This window comes from Quercus lobata, chromosome 5, assembly GCF_001633185.2.
Source record: "Quercus lobata isolate SW786 chromosome 5, ValleyOak3.0 Primary Assembly, whole genome shotgun sequence".
Classification (NCBI taxonomy): Eukaryota; Viridiplantae; Streptophyta; class Magnoliopsida; order Fagales; family Fagaceae; genus Quercus; species Quercus lobata.
The window spans coordinates 31,178,343-31,204,356 of NC_044908.1; the positions used below are offsets into that span (position 1 = coordinate 31,178,343).

The 26,014-nt window shown below is 34.0% G+C and overlaps 2 protein-coding genes across 4 annotated transcripts; both read left to right on the forward strand.

Moving 5' to 3' along the window:
• Window positions 1-6,000: 6,000 nt before the first annotated feature.
• Window positions 6,001-25,793, forward strand: LOC115989413 (spore wall protein 2-like). 3 transcript variants are annotated; one of them, XM_031113089.1, is made up of 4 exons: window positions 6,001-6,543; window positions 23,136-24,422; window positions 24,507-25,134; window positions 25,752-25,793. In XM_031113089.1, the coding sequence occupies exons 2-3, from the start codon at window positions 23,699-23,701 to the stop codon at window positions 25,109-25,111; spliced, it is 1,329 nt and encodes a 442-aa protein (XP_030968949.1). In that variant the 5' UTR covers window positions 6,001-6,543; window positions 23,136-23,698; the 3' UTR covers window positions 25,112-25,134; window positions 25,752-25,793. The 3 variants fall into 3 exon arrangements, with proteins under 3 accessions (XP_030968949.1, XP_030968948.1, XP_030968946.1); XM_031113088.1 differs by having other exon boundaries at window positions 23,136-23,866; window positions 23,900-25,134; XM_031113086.1 differs by having other exon boundaries at window positions 23,136-25,134.
• LOC115990334 (TMV resistance protein N-like) lies at window positions 6,068-6,547 on the forward strand. The gene has a single exon (XM_031114173.1). It carries the CDS (start codon window positions 6,068-6,070, stop codon window positions 6,545-6,547), a length of 480 nt encoding a protein of 159 aa, XP_030970033.1.
• Window positions 25,794-26,014: the final 221 nt, after the last annotated feature.

Here is a 26,014-nt window from a genome sequence, read left to right on the forward strand (position 1 = left end):
GAAGACATGTGAACATGTAGGCATATAAGCATGTGGACATCCAAGTATATGTACATGTTACAATCCAAACGCATGATCATTTAATCCTGGTCCTCAAAGCTTGAGAGCGTACAAACATCCAAATATGTGAACATCCAACCACATAAGCAAGTAAGCATTAAAACATATAAACATGTCATCATCCAAGTGTGTAAGCATGTGAGTATCCAACAATGCAGATGCATGAATGCACATGCATGTGGATATCAAACAAAGTGTTTAATTCTTAATGAAAGTTAATGACTAAGTCTTATGAAGGAGTAACACTTAATTGAAATGAAGTTTTAGTCATTAGGCCTTGAATGTATTTCCGTTAATAAACTTATCATTAATTATTAAATGCATTCTTAATCTTTAAGTATACTCTTCCCTTTTTCCACCACTCTCCCTTGGTGCGATGGTCACTCCTAGGGACGTAGCTAGCTTTGGACTAGGGGGGGCAATGGCCCCCCCTAAATTTTTTTTAAAAAAGTATTATTATATATATGTGTGTGTGTACTAATTTTAGCAATTTTGTTCTATAAAATTACATTTTTTCCCCTAAACAATATCATTGATTCTTTTAAGAGCAATACTATACTCACAAACTTTTTTACAAACTATTTTGGTAACAAATTCTTATTGGTTTGCATATGGACCTACCATTCACATCATCTTTTTACTTACTAGTTACCACTTATTACATCAATAATTTATAAAAATTTTTGTAGTACTAGTATTTTCCTCATTTTAGTGACTATAAAAAAATTTATAGATTTAAAATCTAAAACAAAATATGCAAGCCCCAAAAAATAGCTCAACAACAGAAATTACCAATAATAAAACTTAAAAAAAAATTAAGCTCAGTTAACCAATTTTATTCAAAATAAACAACCCTATCATTTAAAAAATTATAAATAAAAATAATTTTGTTTATACCAAAAAAAAAAAAAAAAAAATCTCACCAACTAAATAGTAACAGAGTCAAAAGTTGAAACCGCTGCACACAGCTAACAGTAAAGCCACCCCCCTTGACTCAAAACTTTGGCTCCGTCCCTGGTCACTCCACAAATAAATGCTTGTGAGGTGTGGGAGACAAGGGCCGAGATTCAAGTTTTCTGGAGGGAGCTTCATACACATGTAACTTAGATTAGAGTAGAGTAGAAATTCTATCTTGTATCAAAAAGTATGCTCTTCCCTTTCAATACATCTCTTCACTCAATTAACCTTTATTACTTTCTTCTCAACCAAAAAAAAAAAAAAAACTTTATTATCTTAGATATCAATTTATTTTGAATTCAGATATTCAAGTCTTTAGAAATGAACATAACATTAATAAAGTCATTAAGTGTTTTGTGCTTTCCTAGTCAGCTTTTAAATTCAAATTCAATTATTTTCAATCCATTAGGCAATATGATTTCTTGATTCTCAATCATTAATGTCTTATCATGCCAACTATTTAGAATTAAAACCCTTACGTCTTTTAGGAAAGATTTGCATTTAGTTATCTCATTAATTACTTGTCTTTTACTTAATTGACTTCCAAGTTCAGATTCAAATTAGTTATCTTACGTCATTAAAGTTTGATTATCAGAAAGATTTTAATATTCAATTAGAACATTAAGATTTTCCTTATCAAAATGAAGTAGATTCAAATTAGAGATTTAAACCTAATTGACTATCATCTTTTATGAGAAATCTATTAGCATTTAATGCATTTAATACTATTACCTTTTAGGAAATATCTTCCCATTAGTGCTTAATTGTCTTCCATAATTAATCTTTCAGATTTTATGATGAATGTGGCTAGCCCTAAAGATTAATGAGAATTTTATTAAAAAATGATCAAAGATTAATTACACAATTTTAAATGTTGGGGTAATTACACTCCTCTCCTTTGAGGTTTGGGGGAATGACACTCCACCCCAAACTTGGAAAAAAAAAAAAAAAAAACTTTCCTCCTTTGAGATTTGAGGAAATTAACACTCCCCCTACTTTTGATTATATTAGTAATAAAATATTCTAAATTTTTAAGAATTTCTTTATAAAATTTTAACTGTGGTTAGTAAAAAAATAATTGTTAAATTTAGAATAAAAATGCAAAATTTATGAAGTACCAAAACACTTGCAACGACAAATCTCCCCATAACCCGTTGAAACTAGAAGAAAAATTAATAAGGAAAATTCACAAATAATATTTTAACACTTTAATTAAAAATTAAAAGCACTGAATTTTAATTATGAAATAAGATAATTTTAAAAACCTTCCACTAAGCAAAGTGCAGGTTAACAATTTTATTAATTGAATAAAGTTTAGTTAATCAACCGTTAAGGGCAGAAAGTGTTTTTTCTTTTAAGTTTGGGTGGGGTGTTATTTCTCCATACCTCAAGAGAGGGAAGTGTAATTACTCCTTAAATGATTTTAGTGTTTTAACTAAAAGCCAATATGGAAAAAAAAAATTAACTGATATTTATAATGAAGTAAATAAACAATTGTAATTATCATTTAAAATCTAATATAAAAGCAAACCATAATTTGTTTTTTCATACTTAGTTTAATTTATTAAACAACCTTCGGTGTTTTTTCATATTTTGAACTCATTATTATGCTCAAGATTTCTCCATAATCTCAATTAACAATAAATAAATTTTTTATATCATTATAATAATGGAACAAAGGAACTAATTCATAGTTTCTAACAATTAAATTACGTGGGTTCTAGTTAGTTTAATTGGCTCTTGTTGAATAAAAGATTTATGGCTCAAACCATGCCTACACAAAAAAACTAATTGTGTTAGCCTGATGATGGACACCATATGATAAGAGCAATTATCATAAAGTAGACACTATAGATTTGAATTTTATCCTATCTGTCAAAAGAAGAAAAGAAAAAAAAAATCAAAGTATGAAAACTTTTATCTTCGGAGGGTGGAAAGCTTCATGGTGCTTATTACAAGAGCAATTGTGCTTGCCCTACTTGTATGCCAAAATACTGTTATTGTTTGAATAGGGGAGAGATCAAATCTCCTCATGCATTACTTTACCTTGACGTAAAACTGTTATTGATAAAATTCCTAATTAAAAAAAATAATAAAATAAAAAAATGAAAAAGTTAAGGGCAATATAAGGAAGGACAAAGTTTAGTTACAAAATTGGTTGTAACTTAAACATACAACCTTATTCAATAAAATAAACACTACTACATATTTTGAAAATCCAACCGTTGAATTGTATATTCTTTACGCTCTTAATATACATATCAAATTTTATATCAATTGGATATTATTTACTATATGATCTATAAGTTTATATTTTATGCATAATTTTAAACTACAAAAACTTGCAATTTAAACAATTTATTAATGACATAGCTATTGATTTTTAATTTTCTAGAAATTTTGTAAGCATGGAAGATATAAGAAGTAGATGTAATCCAATGGTGGATTTGTCAAAATTTACCTTCAATAAAAAGATATTGAGTAAGTATATAGTCTTAGGTTACAATCAATTTTGTAACTAAATTTTTTCCTATAAGGAATAAGAGCTATTGAAATAATTACCATTTAAGTCTTATAGTGTAGGGGTTTTACAAATTAAAAGGAAAGATTTCAAAGGTAACAAAATAGAGCATAAAATTTTAAAAAGTATAATATAAAATTAAATAATTTTAAAAACACTAACAAATAATTAGACCCTAAATTTTTAAAAAGTAATAAATTAAGCTTTAAAATTTCAAAACTAACAAATTAAAATTAGAAGTTTCAAAAATTACATATCAAATTTATAAAATATATTTGACACAATTAATCAATTGGCAGTATGTCCATATGGACCACCGGTTAATAATGAATATATTTATTTATTTACTTGAGAATAGGTTTACTAAGATCACTAAAATTAAATAATAATTTTAATTAAGCATGTCATACAGTATTTTATTTTTATCAACGACATAAGTTTAAAATCATTTAATATAAATAGTGATAATTTTTGAAATATCTTGAATTTTACTAATAGATTTTTAATAAGTGTGAGTTTGGCAAAAATTATTTTTGTCAACTTATTTTACTATTTAGCTTATTTTTGCTACTATTCATGGGTCCTATTGTATTTTTTGGTACTATTCATGGATCCCACTGTGTTATTTCAACCAAATTTTACCTTTATCTATAATACTTTTAGTAAAAAAAAAAAAATAATTTTAACAAAATAAGTTAATTCTGAACGGACACTTAGAGCACTCACAGCAGTGGTGCTATATTGGTATATTGTTATATTTTAGCTCCTTAAACACCAAAATCATGCTTCAATAATGGAGTTAAATCTATGTTTTTAAGCTCCATTGCTACAGTGCACATCTATAAATAGATGTGCACTATTCATGAGAGTTAAACAAAAAAATTATTATTTTACTCCCGGGTGGATTAAAATAATAAACAGTGGTTCTCTCTCTCAGTCTCTCTGTGCCTCTCTCTCTCTTAGTCACTCCAGAAGCTCTCAAAACTCTCTCAAGCAAACTCTCTCAACGTCACTCTTTCAAGCTCCCTCATTCATCGCCGCCAGCCCGACTCATCCTCAATGTTGCCACCATCGAAGCTCGACATCACCGACCCACTAGCCATCCCAAGCCGCCGATCAGCCTCAGACCCACGCCGTCATCTGCCTCAGACTCACGCCGCCGATTGGAGTGCTTGCTCGTGGATATTGGGTACCTGACTGGGAAACCCATGGAGCTCGCCAACCCATCCCTTCTGCCGACCTAGCTCACCGACGTTGTGCTTGTTTGTGATTGGTGATTTTTTATTTTGTTTGTGATTGGTGATTTTGTTTTGTCTAGGTTGAGGAAAAAGATTCGAGGTTTGGGTTTTTTTTTTTTTTTCCTTGTTGTGGATTGGTGGTGGTGGTGGTAGTGGTGGTTGTGGCTATGGTTGTGGTTGTGGCTGATGGTAGAGGTGGTTGTGGTTGGTACTGTGGATGTTTTTTGGTAGTGAAATATATTATTTTATTGTAGTGGTTATATTATTTTATTATGATATTTATATTATTTTATTGTATTGAAAGTTAAAATAGATCCACTGCTGCAATATGTGTGTAGATAAAATAGATAAAGTAACTTTTGATAGAATGAAATAACTAAATTTTTAGTTTTATTACTGTGAATGCTCTAAGAGTACTATTTTAACAAGGGAAGGACTTTCATATGAAAGTTACATTTAAAGCAAATTATTTTAATGATTAAAATGTAAATTACATGACGAATCTCTGTCTGTTCGTCTGTCTCTGCCTCTCTGTGCGAGATTCCAATTACCTATTTTTTATTTTATCATTCTTCTAATTTTTCTCTCTCTTTGTCCCTCTCCCTCTCTCTCTCTCTCTCTCTCTCTCTCAAATTATTTAGACCGGACCGCCAGACCATCAAAAAATAAAGAGACTGGACCGCCAGTCATTCTCGTGGCTCTCATGGGAGTTCGGACTTCGGAGCCCAGTTAAAAGGCAAAAAAGTGGATGTGTTTGTGCTACTGACAATCACACATACAAAAGGAAAAGAAAAACCCGTCACTTCGAGTACACCACAGCACAAACATAGCATGTAAGGTGTGTGTGTGGTGTGAAGAGATTGGTGGAAAATCTGTCCGGCCCTCTAAACTCTTAAAAATAAAAAAAGGAAAGAAAAAAGCTTTAGCTTTAGAAGAAAAAGGGAAAGAAAAAAGCCACACACACAAAAGGAAAAGAAAAACCCGTCACTTCGAGTACACCACAGCACAAACATTAGCATGTACGGTGTGTGTGTGGTGTGAAGAGATTGGTGGAAAATCTGTTTGGTGGAAAATCTGTCCGGCCCTCTAAACTCTTATAAATAAAAAAGGAAAGAAAAAAGCTATAGCTTTAGGAGAAAAAGTAAAAGTATGCAAGATTCTATTGGTAAGTAATTAGAAGAATGATAAACTACGTACATAGGTTTAGGTTCAATTATTATTATATTATAAAGACGAGGACAATGCAATTTGTGCTTCTTGCTCATCACAAATGAGTGAATCTATCATGACTATGGCTTCCTCAACGAATCACCGTAAATGGAAGTATGATGTTTTCTTGAATTTTAGAGGTGAGGATACCCGTAATAACTTCACAGGTCATTTACATAATTATTTGCTTCGTTCTGGTATTAACATCTTCAGAGATAATGAGAAGCTTAAGAAGGGTGAAGAAATTTCTCCAGCTCTTCTCACAGCAATCGGAGAATCCAGATTCTCACTTGTCATATTCTCTAGAAACTATGTATCATCTACATGGTGCTTGAACGAACTTGTTGAGATTCTTCAATCTGTGAAATCAAAGGGTCACCTTATGCATCCCATTTTTTATGATGTTGATCCGTCGGACCTTCGTTACCAGAAGGGGAATCTTGAAGCAGAGGTTGACAAACATGAGAAAAGATTCCAATCTAACCTTGAAATTGTTCAAAAATGGAGGAATGCTCTAACTGAAGCAGCCAATTTGTCTGGATGGCATTTAGGAAATGGGTAACCACTCTTAACCCTTTATTATTCATTTTTATGATATATTTTAAAGCACATAATTTAGGAAAAATACAAAATATAGGTTGTAATACAAGTTTGATTCCACTTTGGTAGTGGAAAAATAATCTTTAATCCCTATTTTTTATGTGAAAAATGTTAATACCTCTTTAGTGAAGGTAGAGTTAAGGAAATCGTAGTAAACAAGTGGAAAATAGGTAAATGATGAAGTTAAAACTTAGAGCTGGGTCGACCCAAGTGTTAATTGAGAGTTGGATCAACTGAGAGAGAGGTGACACTCTCTATATGTCCCTATACATAAGTTCGGTTGACTAAATGTAGACCAAACGTCAACTGAGATTATATAAAATTGCGTTTTCTGCAATTTTGTGGCCAAAGGTTGTACCACTTGAAATATAAACGTTTGTGGGTGTTAGAAAAATGTTTCAAACTTTTTTTATTTATTTATTTTTTTTTAGTTTTTACAATTATAACACTTTACCCATGATAAAATAAGTGATTGTAACTCTCATTTTCAATAATCTCTCTCTTGATTTTCTCTTAGAAACACAAGAAATTTTGTGCGTATTCTCCAAAATTGATATTTATAAAACCCAATAGATTTGATTCTATTCTAGAAACAAATTTATAGTAACCCTTTAAACAACTCTTGTAGGGGAAAATATTGTAAAGGAAAACATTTACTTTATGCCTCCAGGTCATCAGATTTCCTGTTCACCTCTAAGTTACTTTGATCTTTCTATTGTTCTTTTTTATTTTAAAAAAAAATTCTTTTATTCTTTTAAGTACTATCATTTCATAACATTAAATATCCTCTAGTGTTTTCATTAATATATTTGAGTCTTAATAAAAAATAAATAAATAGGCGATTAAATTTAACAATAACAAACAACAACAAAACACATAAATCTAAATAAAAAAATATTTCTACAATTCCATATATTACATATTTATAAATCAAACTTATATTTATAAGTTATAGTCAGATAAAAGATTCCATTAAATCTAATAATGTCCTCAAAGCCACAAATGAAATTCAAAGTTAAAGGTGCAAGAGAAAATTGCTTTATTTAAAAGTCATTACTTGAACTCAAGTCAACAACTAGAACTCATCATCATACAAGAGAGGCAAAAGTTAAAAATGAGAAATGTTATTGGTAGTGGACAGTTTGCTTTCATATATTAAACTGTTTTTTTTTTTTAATTATAAATTTTATAGAGGGCATTTGAGCAATTATTTTTTTGGAGATCACTAGTTGTTCAATTCTTTTTAGGAGGCCGGGCTAAAAGCTTTCTAAGCTAATTAGTTGACACTTCTTAATCTTTTTAATAAAAATATCTAGAATTTAAATTCCTTCACATACAACCACTTATTGAATAATTAAAAAAATAAATATATTTTTTGGGATGAGAGTAACTCTAATTTCTGGTGATCAAATTTTATTTTTAGGTCTAATATTTCAAAGAAAAGTTATTAAAATATATATACATTATGGAAAATTAAAATTATTTTTTTGGGAGTGGGGGGGAAGGTAGATCTGCCCTTGTTAAAATATATGTTTAGTTTCTGAAAAATTATCTACATATACTCGGCCTCTTAAAATTTTTGCGAGTCAAGTTAATCCATGTGTTCTCAAAACATTTTATTTTGGTTTTGGTTTTTCTCTCTCTTGTATCATTTGTTGATATCCTATTAAGTATTAAAATGATAATCAAAATGGTAATAACTTTTTTTTTTTTTGCCGTGCAATATGTTTGAGCTTGAAAATCTATTTTTCCTTCTCATACTATCTACCTATGGAGGAAAAAAAAAAAAAAAAAAAAAAAAAACAATTTTAAAACTAAAAAATAACTAGTAATACATTTCTGAAGTATCTTGGATCTTTTATTCTTGTTTGATAATCAAAAGGAGAAAACTGCTTTGGAAGCGAAAAGTGACAAAAGACAACGTTATAAAGATGCTTTGTATTTTAGAACTGGTTAGCATCAAAAGCGCTAATAGAGGTTTATTTTATAATTTATAAATACTTTTTTCCCATACTAGAATATCCAAAAAATAAAATTAATGATCAATGTTTATTTTTTTAACTATTAATATGGAAATTATCCCAAAAAATATATTTTAATATGGAGAAGAATGGATGTCATTACCAACTAAAATTTGTTATAATTAGATTATATAAAAAAAAAATGATATAATTATTATTTAGGTTTTCAATATTTTTGGAGTCTTATAGTATCTTCTTTAATTGGCAAAATGCAAATAACACCTTTTAAGTTTGACCGATTATTATTTTAGTCACTTAAGTTTCATTTTTATCATTTTAGTCTGTTAACTTTGCATTAGTTATCAATGTTAGTCTTTTTGTCATAAACTACCCTTAACCATTAAAAAGTAACATTTTTAATATGAAAAATTTATTAATTTTTATCAAAAAAATCATAAACATCAACAATAGTAATTTTAGGCAAGATTATGGAACACCCAGCAATTTGATCACACAGCAGATTTACCCAACAAATTGAAAAAACTCAAAATACTCCGTTATACCATTTTTGCAATGTTGAAGAGAATTACATCTACCCAAAATTTAAAAGTCAAGATAACTCAAATAGGAATTAGGAAATAATAAAACCCAAGAGAAACGGATCAGTTATGATAAATAGAGAAATAAAAAAAGAGAATATGGGGAAAAAAAATGGAAGCTACTTTTGGATCTTTGGACACCAAACAAGTTGGTTAAGCAAGGCGAATCCATTCCAAGCTCATTTTTGCAGAAGCTTCACCGTGAATAGGTAAATCTCCTGTATAAGCCTATAATCAAATTACAAAATTCAACCAACAAAATAGGTAGAACTTGCAATGCTGCATAAAAAAAGAAAAGACAAGCAAAATAATTCCAAGGAAACAAACAGAGCATAAGCTGAGAAAGAAAAAGAACATAGAGAGTTTACTTTGATAGAATTAATGTAACGACCCAAGGAAAAATGCTAGTCACATCTACGTTATACCTCAAAAGGACTAGTCAAAATTGATACTCTTTTTAGTTGTTAATAAAGCCCAAATCTACCCAGTAAATACCCGATGTGAGACTCATTGCACACTCACACATATCACACAATCAATCAAATTGGGACATTACAATCTCCCCCACTTAAATCCCTAACATCCTCATTAGGGCCCATTTTGTGGACTAGTATCTCCGAGCCCACACGGGTTATCGGTCCGACTCTGATACCATATGTAACGACTCAAAGAAAAGTGCTAGTCACATCTGCGTTATACCTCAAAAGGACTAGTCACAATTAAGGCTTCTTGTAGTTGTTAATAAAGCCTAGATTTATCTAGTAAATACCCGATGTGGAACTCATCATACACCCACACACATCACACAATCAATCAAATTGGGGCATCACAATTAAAGCCCTTCTTGAGATTGATTTCAAGCTCCATCATGGTGGTGGCCTCACTGGTTGTAATCACAGCGATCATGACATGTATGGTAGCAATGATTATTGAGCTAGGTTTTCGCTACCAGAAGTTCATCGGGTTGGTGGCCCATAGAAGCCTGAGTTTGGGCAAACTAGTCATTCGACGAGAAGAGACTTTACAAGTTGAGATAACTGGAACCTACAACAATTGATTAAACTTAAATGATATAATTTATATTTTTACCTATTTTATTTTGCTGGAGAGAGAATATCTTGGGGAGCCTCTAACTGAGTGGTTATATAAAATATAAGATACCACTAAACTCAAAAACTTAAATTTATGAGTTTGGTCTAATTATATTATATTAACCACTCACTCTAACTCCTCATTCTCATCAATTCACAGCGATACAATGTCTATAACTTCAAGGAATCCTAAAGAGGTACACCGCCTTACAGGAATGGTCACTACCTTGAACCGATTCATCTCTAGATCAACTAAACGTTGTAAGCCATTCTTCCAGCTCCTAAAGAAATGGAGAGACTATATATGGAAACCTAAATATGAGGGGGAATTCCAAGGACTGAAAAATACTTGACAAAGGCCCTATTACTCTCACGGCCCGAGAATGGAGAAAAATTGTACATGTATCTATCAGTATTAGACCATGCTGTCAGCGTAGTCCTTATTAGAATAGAAGAAGGGTTTCAAAACCAATGTATTACGTAAGCAAAATATTACTTGAAGCTGAAGTGAGATACCTTCCCTTGGAAAAGATCGCCCTAGTTCTGGTGCATGCAACCAGACAGTTGTCACACTATTTTCATGCCCACACAATCATCGTCCTAACTGAATACCCACTACAAGCACTTTTAAGAAGAGAAGAGTTCTCTGGTAGGATTGCTTTATAGGGAATTGCTTTGTGAGCCTATGATATCAAGTATTAGCTCCGCATGTCAATTAAAGGATTTTATGGCTGAATTTACCCTGGACAACATGGGAAAGAATCTCAGCTTGAACCAAGTGTGTGGTGTGATCTCGGATTCAAATCCATTGTTGGAAATTTACATTGACGGAGCATCCAACTCTCAAGGATCCGGACTAGGAGTGGTCCTTATCTCCCCCAAGGGAATTTCTCTTGAATGATCGATAAGATTGGAGTTCTCAACATCTAATAATGAGGCTGAATATGAGGCACTACTGTCCGGATTAAGAATGGCCAAACAAGTGGGGGCTACCAAGATAAAAATATTCTATGACTCTCAATTATTAACCAATCAGGTTAACAGAGAGTTTGAAACTTGGGATGAAAGGATGGTAAAATATTGGACCGAAGTGAAGGCATTACAAAAACAGTTCGAGCAAGTTTTTGTTATTTTGATACCTCGAGGAAACAACAATCATGCAGATTCTCTAGCAACTTTGGTCTTCTCGGTCAAAAGTTTATCACTTCGGGTAATCATCGTGAAGTCCTTAACTAAACCTAGCATGGACCACTTAAATGGTGCTCGGGTAATGGGTATCCATCCTAGCCCTAATTGGATGGATTCTATCATGGCATATATTAAAGATGGGATGCTCCTTGAAGATAGTTTTGAAGCAAAAAAAATCAGGCGCAAAGCTCCAAAATATTTGTTATTAAGGGAGGGAAAGCTTTACAAACGCTTGTATACCGGTCCGTGCCTGCTATGTGTTCATCCAGAAGCAATAGAATTACTTTAAGAACTACATGATGGAATTTGTGGTAGTCATACTGAAGGGTAGACTCTAGCTCACTGAGTAATTACCCAAGTATACTGGTGGCCAAACATTAAAAGGAGCTCCCAAGAATACACCAAGAAATGTGATCAGTGCCAAAGATATGCTCCTAACATACACCAGCTAGGTGGGTTTCTGAATCCATTGACAAGTCTGTGGCCTTTCACCTAATAGAGGCTGGATATAGTAAGAACTTTCCCTAGGGCCACGAGAAATCGGAGGTGGTTGTTGGTAGCTACTGATTACTTCACTAAATGAGTTGAGCTGAGCTGTTGGCCAATATTAGAGACTCTGATGTAAAATGCTCTATGTGGAAGAATATAATGACTAGATTTAGAGTCCTTCGAACCCTGATATCAAACAATGGACTGCAATTTGACAACAAAATGTTTTGTAGATATTGCACTGAATTAGGAATCACCAACCAATACTCAACCCCAGCCTACTCATAGGGCAATGGATAGGCTGAAGTTACCAACAAAACAATCGTTAATGGTCTAAAGAAGAGATTGGATGAATCTAAAGGGAGGTGGACTTAGGAACTTCCAAGTGTGCTATGGGCTTTTAGAACAACCCCAAGGAGATCCACCAAAAAAAACCCCTTTTCTATGACTTATGGATTGGAAGTTGTAATACCTACAAAGGTTAGAATGCCAATCTCTAGAACAAATGATTTTGAACAGAAGAGCAACAACTTAACACTATCCAAGAAGCTGGACATGGTAGAAGAAAATAGAGAGGTTGCAATGATCAAGTTAGTTGAATACCAACAAATGATCAGTCATGGTTATAACAAGAATGTGAAGGCTCAAAATTTTGTCCCTAAAGACTTGGTACTTAGGAAATTTATGGGGCACACCAGATATCCGAGCTGGGGAAAGTTGGGTCCAACTTAGGAAGTTCCATATAGGGTCACATTAGTTGATAGAAAGGGAGCTTATAGACTAGAATACTTAGATGAAAACCCGGTCCTTTGACTGTGGAATGTATATAAATTAAGGAAGTACTTTTACTAATAAAGTTTTCTTCCTTTTGTACAAGTGAGTTTTCTTTCCGTCCATACCCCAAAATTACGGAAAGATGTGGAAAACAATAGCTTGGATCATGAAAACCCTAGGATACAAGACCATGTCTTTACCTCGAGTGTATCCTAAATAGAACTGTCTACTAAATTCTATTCCAGGGTTTGGGAGAAAAGGGAAATTAGGATGTGGCCAAACGTATGGACACTCAAGCCCATTAAGGCCATAAATCATAAGCATTCATACTTGCATCAAACAGTAATAAAACATAAGATAACACTTGGCAAAATTGAACCTCATAGAAATTATTTAACCACGAAAAAGATACTGCATTCATTAAAGTAAAGATAATTTCAAATGGATACAAGATAACAAACATAAAACCCTTACAAAAATTATAAATTATAAACCCTTAAAAAATTTTACAAATTTATAAAATCAAAAGAACTATCATGCAGTAGGCTAACCCCCCCTTGGCGCCCCCACCTTGAACTTTTGGATCCTCATCTCGAGCATTTGAAGCTTCCTCTTTAGCCACCAAACCCCTCCTCTCACCTTTGGTGATAGCTAACACATCGGGAAGATAATTGTTCAAAATGGGTATCTCCTCCTCATTCCGAAGCACTAAATCAGTAGCTACCTCTTGTTTGTCCGAGGCACTAGTCCATTCTTCCACAAACGCTTGAAAAAAAGATTTTTAGACCAAAGGCCGGAGATACTCCTTGGTGAACTCTTGACCATCCAATAGGCCTTCTGAAGTTCATCACCATGAGTAATGATCCTCCCCTCCAACTCGACATTTTTCTCTTCCAAGGCCTTTTAGGCCTCCAATGACTTCTTAACTGCATCTCTAGCCTCCTCCATGCCTTGATAAGTTTGCAAATAACAATCATCATCAGAAGTGTACAAAATGACAATAATAATAGTGGTATGAGAAATATTAGCAAAAAGGACAACAATTGAAAAATAAGATAAAATGAAATTAGCCTAATTAATACCAACCAGTACCACATTCCTCTTCAAGGCTAAGAACATTCTCTACCCTTCCATTGTCTTCTAGTTCTCCATATTTGTAGGAAGAAAAAGGGCATTTCCCATTCAATCGGCCTCCTTGCTGACATGCCTGTCTGCCTAGGGCCTAACACCCTTGGTAGATGGAAGAGGAGCTCCCTCCACGACAAAATCACATGAGTAAGGGGGAGGATCAGGCTCAGATGACCCTTCACCATCCGAGGAATCTTTGATACTCATTATTTGCAAAGGATAAGTAGGAGGCTGAATTGGTGCTACTGTTAAGGCCATCAGGACGTTAGTATGAAGAGTTTTGCCATTCTTTGATGGGACATCACCTTGGGAACCCCCATGAGGCCTTTTAGCTTTAGGAGTAGCCATAGAAGAAGCCCTCAAAACTTTGGTTCTCAAAGCTCCAAGGAGGTAAAAAATGTCTGAAATCACCATTTGATAAGACATCTCCAAACCTAGACTTTCATGGAGAATCACCTCAGAAATGATGAGAGTAAATCCTGGAGGGGCTTCTGGAATAATTGGAACCAAGATTGGTAAAACCATGGATACTTAGAGATCCATGTTTGTGAAGGGAGGAGGGGAATCACTACGCCATGAACATTTTTCCATCTCTTCAATCTCCACTGGTGATGGATAGAAGTTCTTTAGACGGACGCCGATATGGGGCAGCCGATAATCACCATTTCTGATTATGTCTTGTGCTTTTTGAAAACAAGGGTACATGGGTCTGTATCCGAGAATCAGATGAGTAGCTCGGAGTTGCCCGTCTGTAGGAATGTAGATCTTAGACCAAAGCAACCTGTTGAGTTGGTTAACTTCAACAAGATTGATGTTTTTCTCGTGGGAATGCAGGTTTGCAAAGAAGGAAACATATTTGCAAATTTAATAATAATAGTAATAGATATATAAAAACAAAAAAGAAAAAGAAAAAAAATGATGATGAGTGAATGAAAATCCTACAGACCTGGTTACTGATGTTAGTAGGGTAAGAGAAATTATCAGATTGCCAATTCCTCGAGATAACGAGGTAGCCCCCATTTGTGAGTTTGTTAGAGTCAAGTAGGCAGGAGAATATCTTAACTGGCCTATGGCGGGCCTTGAGATTCCAGCACAATCTAGGGGCCTCAGATTTACGACTGTTTTGTAAGTTATAACATAATTGATGTCATGGAGAGTAAGATTCAAGCCTAATTGTTTGTTCAGTGTATCTACAGCACTGACTACCCGAAAAACATTAGGTACACACTGGTTAGGACAGTTTAAAATATCTAAGAAAGTTTACTAAAAGATCATTCATTGGTATCCGAACCCTCCCTTTACGAAAGCAATCAATGGGATAACTACCCTCCCAAAGCCTCTATTTTGAGCAATATCACTTTCCTCACATGGCCTAATTTCTTCATCTTCAGGTCTATTATACCTAACTTTGAAAGTAGCAATACATTCAGAGGTACTAACTAATTGGGCAAGCTTACTCATAGTATTGACTAAGAAAACGAAGAAAGGAAACGAAAGCCAAATAAAAAAAGGGAAATAAAAAGAATAAGAACTAAGGGACTTACAAGAAAACAAAGTATCAAAGCCTGACCAAAGCGTAGAGAGGCAAAATTTCTTCAGAGAAAGAAAGGAAGGAAGCGGAGTGAAAGTGACAAAAAATGGGTAAAAGGGGTCTTAAATAGTAGAAGGGCAGGAAAAATTTTGCTCTACCTCTTGGGTTTCCCTCCATTACACGCTCCATCTTTCAACATCCACCGCACGGATGCTGACAAGTGGCGTGGTAGTTCGAAAACTGAAAGGACATTTGACATCCCATGTGATAGGCCAAGAATGTATTGACCCACTGTGATAAATTAATCAATCAATTAGTCAAGTTAATTAATTAATTCAATTAACATGCAATACGCGTGGTAGCATAAACAAATCATCAAATAATTAAATGTAGCGGAAATTAAATTCGGCACGGTGATTTGTTTACGAATGGGAAAAACCTCCAAGGCAAAAATCCCACTCAATAATTTTAAGGTCACCACTCCTAAGAATCCACTATTATCAAAACAAGTGGTTACAAGTAAAGGAATCTCAGTACCTTATACTAACCTACAATTGAACCCTATCCCAATACCCAATTGGATTTGTTCTGTAGTGACAATCTCTCATTTCAATGCACGGCTCACAGTACGTGAATAACCAATTGATGCATGGATCCAAGTACATGACTAACAATTAACTTGATAAGTATGTTGGCTACAAAGTTCTTCAATTCATCAACATGATGAAGATCACGAAACTCCTTGATTACAAAACCCTATGGCGTATAAACGCAGCAACTTCTTCAAGAGAAAGATGAACTAGGACAGATGTCTCCGATCACAATATGCTTGTAAAAACTTTTGCACTAAGTTGCATCAGCTGTGACGGCCCTTAAAATAATCTTTATATATGTTTAGGTTTGTAAGAAAAGAAAGCCTAAACAAATATACACGGATTGGTGTATTTTTCAATTTACACAAACATACACTGTTTTTGCATTTTTCAATTTTTCATTTTTTTTAAATGAAAAACAAAATAAACAAAACTGAAAAGAAAACAAACAAAAACAAATTAACCAAAGCAATGCATAAAACTAGATGCAAATGCATGGAGAAGGAGGAGGAGAAGAAGAGATCAATCCATGGACATGACACCAATGTTTTGGCAAAGGAATTTAAATCATTTGCTGTCAAGAGGTTTGATGAACAAATCAACCTTCTGATTATTAGTGTGAATAAACTCAAGAGTAAGAGTACCATCTTCGACAAGCTCTCTAATGAAGTGATGTCAAATCTCTATGTGTTTAGTTCGAGAATGTTGAACCAGATTCTTAAAGATGTTGATGGCACTGGTATTGTCACAGTTAATGGTAAGATGTTCTTGACAAATACCATAATCATGGAGAAGTTTTTGCATCCATAGAAGTTGGGTGCAACAGCTACCGGCAGCGATGTACTCAGCTTTTGCAGTGGATAAAGAAATGGAATTATACTTTTTACTCATCCAGGAGACAAGATTATTACCCATATAGAAACAACCCCCTGATGTACTTTTTCTATCATCAGCATTCCCAGCCCAATCAACATCAGAGTACCCAACCAAGATAGCATTTGTGTCCTTGCTGTACCACACACCAAAGTCGGCAGTGGTTTTGACATATTTTATGATTCTTTTTAAAGCAATCATATGAGACTCTTTGGGATTAGCTTGATATCCAACACACATTCCCACACTGTAACTAATGTCAGGTGTACTAACAGTAAGGTAAAGAAGACTACCTATTATGCTTCTATAAAGAAATGGATCAACACTTTTTCCTAACAAGTCAACAGTGAGTTTAACATTTGGGCTCATAAGAGTTCTAATAGAATTAGTAGATTCTAAACCAAACTTTTTTACAAGATTCTTAGCATATTTAGATTGAGATAGAAATATACCTGAATCTTGTTGACGAATCTACAATCCAAGGAAGTGAGTCAGCTCTCCAATCATGCTCATCTCGAACTCGACTTGCATGAGTTTTGAGAAGCTATGGGTAAGTTCATCCTTAGTTGATCCAAAGATGATATAATCAACGTAAACTTAAGCAACTATCAACTCGCCGTCTTCCCTTTTTATGAAGAGAGTTTGATCTGCTTTTACAAGCTCTTCTAAACCCATGTGACACCAAATATTGTGTGAGACGATCATACTAAGCTATGGGGGCTTGCTTTAACCCATAAAGTGTCTTTTTGAGGTACAACACATGATTCGGGAAGTGTGGATCAAATGAATCCTTTTGGTTGAGCCACATAGACATCTTCTTTAAGAAGCCCATTCAAGAATGCAGTCTTCACATCCATTTGATAGAGCTTGAACCTCAAGTGACATGTTTGAGATAGGAGAATTCTGATGGACTCCATACGAGCTATTGGGGCAAATGTCTCATCATAGTCTACTCCTTCCATTAGTGAGTATCCTTGAGCTACAAGACGAGACTTGTTGCGAATCACATTACCCTCCTCATCAGTTTTATTGTAGAATATCCACTTTGTGCAATGATGTGCTCATCCTTTGGTCTAGGTACTAAAGTCCAGACATCATTCCTCTAAAACTGAAGCAGTTCATCGTGCATAGCTTCCACCCAACTTTTATCCTGAAGAGTTTCTTCAACTTTAGTGGGTTCAACCTGTGACAAATAACAAGAATAAGATACAAAGTTAGTAACACATTTATCAATTGTATGCTTTCATAGTGTAAGTTCATTCATGTTTCCCATAATAACTTCAGGAGGATGATTCAATTTGACCCTAGAGGAAGGTCCTTTCTTTTCATGGGTTTCAGAATCAGGTGAGCTAGACAAATCTATTGAATCTTCTACAACACTTGGAGTATCTGGAGTACTAGGTGATACAGGCTCTTGTTCAATAATTTCTTGAACTTCTCTAGGTTCGGGAGGAAGAATTTCTTTGGGAAGTTCTTCACCAAAATTTTCAGAACCAGCATCTGAAGATTCATCAATAACAACATTTACTGTCTCCATTACCTTCATGGTTTTTTTGTTGTATACCCGATAAGCCTTGCTTGTAGAGGAGTATCCCAGAAATATTCCTTCATCACTTCGAGAGTCAAATTTTCCCATATTCTCTCTATCCTTGAGAATGAAACAAGTACTTCCAAAGATTTTGAAATACTTAACATTAGGCTTCCTTCCCTTCCATAACTCATATAGAGTCTTCTTGGTACCGAGTCTAAAGTATACCCTATTAACTGTATCACAAGCAGTGTTGACGGCTTCTCTCCACAAGTTTCTAGCCACATCCTTGTTGTGTAACATTGCTCTAGCCATCTCTTGAATAACCTCGTTCTTCCTTTCTACTGCACAATTCTACTAAGGAGTAATAGGAGCAGAGAATTCATGAGATATGCCTGATCTTGTACAAAGGGATTTCATATATGAGTTCTCGAATTCTTTACCATGATCACTTCGAATTCGATCAATCTTCAGGCCCTTTTCATTCTGCAATCTTGTGCATAAAGCTTCAATGTGCTCAGGGGTATCAGACTTGGATCGTAGGAGAATGACCCAAGTGTACCTAGTGAAGTCGTTTACCACAACCATGATGTATCTTTTTCTACCCAGAGACTCGGTTCTGATTGGACCCAGAAGATCCAGATGTAATAGCTCCAATGGTCTGGATGTAGCACATGTCTGAGTGCTTGGATGTTCAGCCTTAGTCTGTTTCCCAAGTTGACATGGTCCACACACCATATTGCTTACTCTACTAAGCTTAGGTATCCCTAAAACTAACTCATGCTTAGATACAATTGAAAGATGTTTGTAACTAGCATTTCTCATCCTTTGGTGTCATAGATCTTCATTTGGTAAACGAATACTATTGCACACAATATCAGCATCTGGAACCAAGCCATAACAATTGTCTAGAGTGTAGACACCACTTATGAGTTTCTGAGTTTCTTTCCAAACTCATCCATGACAAGACATTTTCCCTTTGAGAACAATACCATAAAGTCTTGATCACATATCTGACTTATGCTCAATAGGTTCACTCTCAGACCCTCTATATATAGAATATTCAATGTCTGGCAGTCCTGATAGAGAGATGATTCCCTTTCCTTTAATCTGTGATTTGTTCCCATCACCAAAAGTGACATTACCACCTTTCTTAGACTTGAAAACCTTGAAGAGAGATTGGTCTCCAGTCATGTGTCTTGAGCAGTCACTATCAAGGTACCACAAACACGTGTCCATAACCTTAAATGCAAACTTCATCATAAAGCACACTTCATGCTTAGATGACAGATCAGCGGGAATCGTATTTTCTCTCATCTGCCTTTTATGAACTAAACCTTTAACTTTCACTCTTCTCAGACGAACTCCTTTGCACATTTTCATTCTGAGAAAATTTAGTTTCCTCTTTGCCAAACTGAGATCTTTTCTAATAGTCATCATAATAGACTTCAAATAACTTTTAGACTTGTATTTTCTGATACACTCAAACAAGTAGAGATTAGAAAAACAAATGCATTTGAAAACAAAGATCTCTTCAAGCCGATTGCAACCCTAATCAGAGTGTGTCTGCTCTGATACCACTTGATAGGCCAAAAAACGTATTGACCCCTTGTGATGAATTAATTGATTAATTAGCCAAATTTATTAATTAATCAACTTAACATGCAATGTACATGGTAGCACAAACAAATCACCAATTAAAAGTATGCAGCAGAAAATAAATTGACACGGTGATTTGTTTATGAATGGGGAAAACCTACACGGCAGAAACCCCACCGGGTGATTTTAAGGTCACCACTCCCGAGAATCCACTATTATAAAAACAAGCGGTTACAAGTAAAGAAATCCCAGTACCTTATACCAACCTACAGTTGAACCTTTACCCCAATACCCAATTGGACTTGTTCTGTAGTGACAATCTCTCCTTTTCAATGAACGGCTCCCAGTACGTGACTAACTAATTGCATGGACCCTAGTACGTGACTTGATTACCAACTAGAAAAGGATGTTAGTTGCAACGTTCTTTAGTTCACCTAGACGATGAAGATCATGAAGTTGCTTGGTCACAAAACCCTAAGGTTTACAAAACATAGCAGCTTCTTGAAAAGAACGAATAACTAGGGCAAACTAGGTTTCTGGTCACACTTTTCTTTACACTTGTGCAATTGTGCTCTTGTGCAACTTCTGTAACCTTTTATGACCATTAAAATAATCCTTATATATGTTTAGAGTTGTGAGAAAAGAAAGCCCAAACATATATTCACGGATTGGATGAAAACAGATCTGAAAAATCTGTTTTTCATAAACCTCAACAGATACCTATCTATCGAGCAGCTGTTGAGCCTCGGGCTGAAACAACTCTCTTTATGCCTCGATAGATGCTAGCTGTCGAGCTTTAATGAATAACACTTTCTGGCTTGGTTCTTGGACAGACTTGCATGGCTTTAACACTTGAACTTGAAACCTTATTTCTTAAAGCATTAAACACATCCTAGATCTACTCGATTACAAGTAAAGTGAGTTTTGTCAAAGAATTAGCCAATTACATAAAATAGTGACATATGTTCCTAACATGTGAAACACATATGTCTTAACAATAGGATTAGCCAATTCTAAATGACATATGTTCCTAACATGATTCACATACGTCCTAACATTATTTAATGCACAAACGGCTGCATTCTCATCAATGTCAGACAAAGATCTCGAGGAAACCCCCAAGATAAGACCATGATCTCATCCTATGAAGTTAATGGGCACGAGATCATAGGGGGCTATTGTAATGGGACAAATATTGGACCTTAATGTAACGAGATAAATACTAGGTCCATTTCAACATAGGGCCAAACAGTGGAAACAAATCCAACACTAATTGGCCTATACTGGCAATGTACGTGGGCCTCAGATTGTTGTTCAGGCTTAGTGACCTTACAGGCCCAATGCTGAGACCTTGTCCGAACCGTATCCATACTACTGAGGTAAATCCCAAAAAAGGTACTTTTTTTCGAGGTAGCTTTTTGATGTTTCTTGATGATTCCACAACTGTCTCCACATTAATGAAGGTCACCTGCCTAGCATCACTGCATTTAATGTAGAAGGACAAGTCTTAACAATAAAAAAAGCCCCTAAAATCTGCATTCATGATGAAAAACCAAGAAAGAAGAGCCCGATAAGACCAGAAGTTATTTAGGTTGACTCCTGAACAGTAAGGAAGACTTCAAAAGTCTTCGTTTATGATGAAAAACCATAAAAGAAGAGCTCGATAAGACCAGGAGTTATCCAGGTGGACAAAGACAAAATATGAAGAAGAAAGGGATGACTCATATAAAAGAGAAAGAAGAAAGAGAAGAGGAACAACACACAAAATATAGGAAGAGAGAAAACAATAAGAAAAACACTCAAGAGAGATCCATGTAACACATCATACTTGAATTAATGAAGATATTTGATAATTTACATGTTCTTGTCCAAATTTCCCATTGTGGATCAATATCAACCCATAACATAAATTAATTGTACCACGTGTGTTACCTAGTATCCTAAATCATAGAATTAGGGAACACGTTCCTACAAACATGAATGGATTTTTATATTTCATAATACTCTCAAGTTATATATATATATATATATATATATATATATAGACACACTCTCAATTCCATCTTTGTATATTTAATTTTGTCCCTCATGGAGTCAAATTCTAGGTCAGGGTCCATTATGAGTTTTTAAAATCCTCTCCCACCCCAATATTTGTTATAAAAAATAATGAATTTATATAAAAAATTTAGATAATTCCCCCTAATTATTATTTTTTTAATTGTATTATATTTATGTAAATCAGTACTGCATTATTTTTTTTTTCCTGTTATTACTCTAAAAGTATGCATAGCCCATGAAACAAAAATGTATTCAAGGAATATATTCCTATGAATATATGATTTTTTTTTTTTTTTTGAGGAACAATATATGAATTTATTTAAATGAGTAATGTGCCATTTTCTCTTCTTATTACTCTTATTACATTTATATTATACATAGCTCGTTAAGATAGAGATTATCAATATATATATATATATATATATATATCTGCTCCTAAAAATAGGTAAGTAAATCTATTTAATTGACGCATTCTTTATTTTCTGAAAAGAAAAACTTTTTTTTTTATAAATTGCATTAAGAGAATTAAAGATACGGACTTTATGCTTTTATCGTTTGAAGAATGACAACGGTAGATTTTGTGATTATGAGTAAGAGATCATTATTGCATTTGTTATGCATGAAAGATAAGGTTTTCCATTTGTTTTTATTATTGTAATGTCTTTCTTTTAATGACTTGGATATGTTTAGGCGTGTGAAGTACCGTTTATTCTCTAAATTACTTAAAATTGATTGAATTTCATATTTTTCAATATATTTAAAACTATCTATATGCTCTCACTGTATAACCTATGGTTTGTTTGACAAAAGATCTTGATCTAAAATATTTAAAGAATATTAATCTCGAGTGATATAATTTAAAAGCTATTTCCCAATTTCGTGATTTATAAATTTACTGGATGAAACAAAATAATGGTTTAACGAATGTAAATACTAACTTAATTGACTTAAATATTTTTGTTATGTAGAAGAAATTAAAATATGTTTTTATAAAACAAGGTTTTTTTTTTTTTTTTTTTTGAGAAACTTGTGAAACAAGTTCATTGTGATATTTCTCTCAAAACAAGTTCATTGTGATATGTATTTTTGTCACTAGGTCTAACTTACTATACGTTTTTCATTGTTCTATTGTTGACAGGGATGATGAACCTGAGTTTATCCAAAAAATTGTTAAGGATATTTCTGGAAAAAAAATTGAACAGTACAAATATAAGTATTGCTAAACATCCGGTTGGAATAGATCCTCACTTGCAAAACATCAACCGTCTTTTGGATATTGATCATTCAGAGGAAGTTCGCAAGGTTGGGATTTATGGATGTAAAGGAATCGGAAAGACAACAATCGCGAAAGCTATATATAACTGGCATGCTAGTCAATTTGATCGTTGTTGCTTTCTAATGGATGTTAGAGATAGGTCTAAAGATCAGTATCAAATTGTCAAACTACAAAAATTGCTTCTTCATGAGATCTTAGGAGAGGATTTGGAATTGGGCAATATGGATAGAGGAAGCACTGTAATTAAGGAAAGGCTTTGCCATATATAGGTACTTATTGTGATTGATGGTGTGGAGGATACAGATCCAAACCCTTTAGAAAAATTGGCAGAAAAACTTGATTGGTTTGGTCCTGGAAGTAGAATAATTATAACGACGACAGATAAACATTTATTGGATAATCAGGACGTTCAATTAACCTATGAGATGAGTACAATGGATCGAATTGAAGCTATTCAACTCTTTAGTTGGCATGCTTTTAAAAGAAACAAGCCTATCCCGGATTACATGAAACTTGTAAATGTTGTAGTACGTTTCACCAAGGGCATTCCATTAGCTCTAGTAAAAATGGGTTCTGATTTGTGTTCTAGAAGCATGGATTATTGGGAAAGAAAATTACTTGGAAACGATCTAATTGAGCCAAAAGGTGAAAAAAGCACCACAATTTGGATTGTGCTAACTAAGTATGTCGAGACACATTATAATGATGAAACAAGAGAGATGCACCCTAATTTGCAAGAACTTTTCAAAGGAGCTTTGGAATTCCCTTCTGATGTGCACCCTAAGTTTGACATGAATATACTAAAGCAATGCGATGATGTAGATTGGAAAGATGACGATTTTGATTTACAAAAAATCAAATCTGAGCAATTTGATGATGAAGCCTCACATCCAGATTCTGATAGAACTCGAGATGATGAAATTGGCAAGCAAGGGGTGAAAGCTCGGCAAGGTCAAAGTGAAAACATATATGCTGGCAAAACTCGAGATTTTGGAAAGGGATGTCAATCGATGAATGCTTTCCAAGCTGGAACTGAAAACCCTTATCATGGTGAACTTAGTGATGATGCTGCTGCTAAGCAAGGTGGATTTGATAACACACATTATGGTGAACGTGGAGATGATGACACTGCTTGGAAAGGAGGAAACGGTAACACATACGATAGTAAACCTGAAGATAATGATGTTGCGTTGCAAGGTGGAACTGATGACTCATATGATGATCAACCTGTAGATGATGACGGTGCAGGTGGACGGGACAACCTATATTATGGTGAACCCGGAGATGATGACTCTGCTGGCCAAAGTGGAACCAATGACCCATATTGTGGTGACCTTGAAGATGATGATGTTGTTGGGAAAGGTGGCAGTGATAGCCCATATTTTGGCGAACCTGGTGATGATGGCGTTGCTGAGTATGGTGGAAGTCATGGCCCATATGATAGTGAACCTGAAGATGATGATGCTGCTAGGCAAGGTGAATACGATGGTCCATACTATGGTGAATCCGGAGATAATGACGCTGCGGGGCAAGATGGAACCGATGACACATTTTATGGTGAACCTGAAAATGATGATGCTGCTGTGCAAGGTGGAAACGATGATCAATATTATGGTGAACTTGAAGATGATGACGTTGCTGGCCAAGGTGAAAACGATAGCCCCTATTATGGTGGTGAAACTGGAGATGATGACGTTGCTGGCCAAGGTGATAATGAAACCCCATATTATGGTGAAGCTGGAGATGATGATGTTGCTGGGCAAGCGGAAAATGATAGCCCATATTATGATGAAGCTAGAGATGATGAAGATTCTGGAGAAGGTGAAGACAATAATTGATATGCAGAAAGATATGAGTATCGGTAAGGTTTAAATGAAAACCCCATATCTCGTAGAGGTTTAAATTATAAAAGGTATTTATATAATAATATAGTAAATATTTTTTTTAATAAAATAATAAATTTAAAATTTATAAAATATATATATATATATATAATACAAATAAAAGATAAAAAGAAACTATTGTAAGTTATGTTCCGAAAGCATATGATAGAAACAAAATAATAATAATAATAATTATTATTATTATTATTATTATTATTATTATATGACTTATAATAACCAAATAAAACTTCTTTGGTTCAACCAAAAAAAAAAAAAACTTCTTTGAAATTTTTAATAATTAAGTTTTAGTCAAAAGTTTAACTAAGACAAAATTAGGTTAATAATCTAATAAATTTATATTTTTAATATAAAAAAATGGATTGATTAAGGACATGGAGATTGAACAAGATGTGTGTAATCTAATATTCGTTTATTACATAGTAATTATTTGATATACCTTTGATGTTAATAATGATTTAATATCCAAATCACATATGGTTTCAATATTCTTTCAAAACTTATTTCCTGAGCATTTTCTATATACTGTATATAGTGACTTCCCCCTTGTGCTCACCTCCCTTCTGTTGGATTGCAGATTGTTACATGGCGAGAGGCCCATTTTTGTGCAGATCAGTTGACAAAAGAAAAATGTCTGCCCAAAGGGTTTGTCTACAGCCCTGTTTTGTAATTTTCCTTAATCTGCAGATGATGTCCAGCTTTGGTGTTAGGGTCGTGTGTGTAGTGTGTTAGTGTCTTGTTTCATAGCTTAGTGTCTTGTGTGTAGTATAGATGAAGTTCAGTCTTGCGTTTGTTTATGTTGTTTATTTCGTCATTTTGGTTTTGTTTGTAAACTTGTTT